Raw genomic sequence first — 263 nt, 5'->3', positions numbered from 1 at the left:
GGATTTTGCGGCTCCGCGGCGAGTCACCTTGCGGCTCCGGTCGCCCTGGATCCGCGCTGTGTCCAGCTCCCGGCCCGGCCCAGCGCCAGACGAGGGGCGACGCCTCGAGGTAAAATCTAGGAGGTGCAGGAGGCTAACTGCAAGAGGCCCTGTTGTCCCGGAGAGGTCTCTCAGCGGCGCAGAAGAGCGGGTGCGATGATGGAGGAGGAGGAATGCGGTTTAGGGAAGTCGTGTGCCCGCTCTGAGCCAGTGGCGGCTGCCGC

General features: G+C 66.9%; 1 protein-coding gene across 1 annotated transcript in view; it reads left to right on the top strand.

The window, feature by feature from the left end:
* Window positions 1-17: 17 nt before the first annotated feature.
* The window catches only part of HINT3 (histidine triad nucleotide binding protein 3), a 17,168-nt gene continuing 16,922 nt past the window's right edge, over window positions 18-263 (top strand). The window contains exon 1 of the mRNA XM_010861760.1: window positions 18-262. Coding sequence (XP_010860062.1) covers window positions 196-262 — 67 coding nt within the window. The 5' untranslated portion in view covers window positions 18-195. The remainder of the gene's footprint in view (window position 263) is intronic.

This window comes from Bison bison, unplaced genomic scaffold, assembly GCF_000754665.1.
Source record: "Bison bison bison isolate TAMUID 2011002044 unplaced genomic scaffold, Bison_UMD1.0 scf7180017864473, whole genome shotgun sequence".
Classification (NCBI taxonomy): Eukaryota; Metazoa; Chordata; class Mammalia; order Artiodactyla; family Bovidae; genus Bison; species Bison bison.
This window is presented reverse-complemented; position numbering and strand designations above follow the sequence as displayed.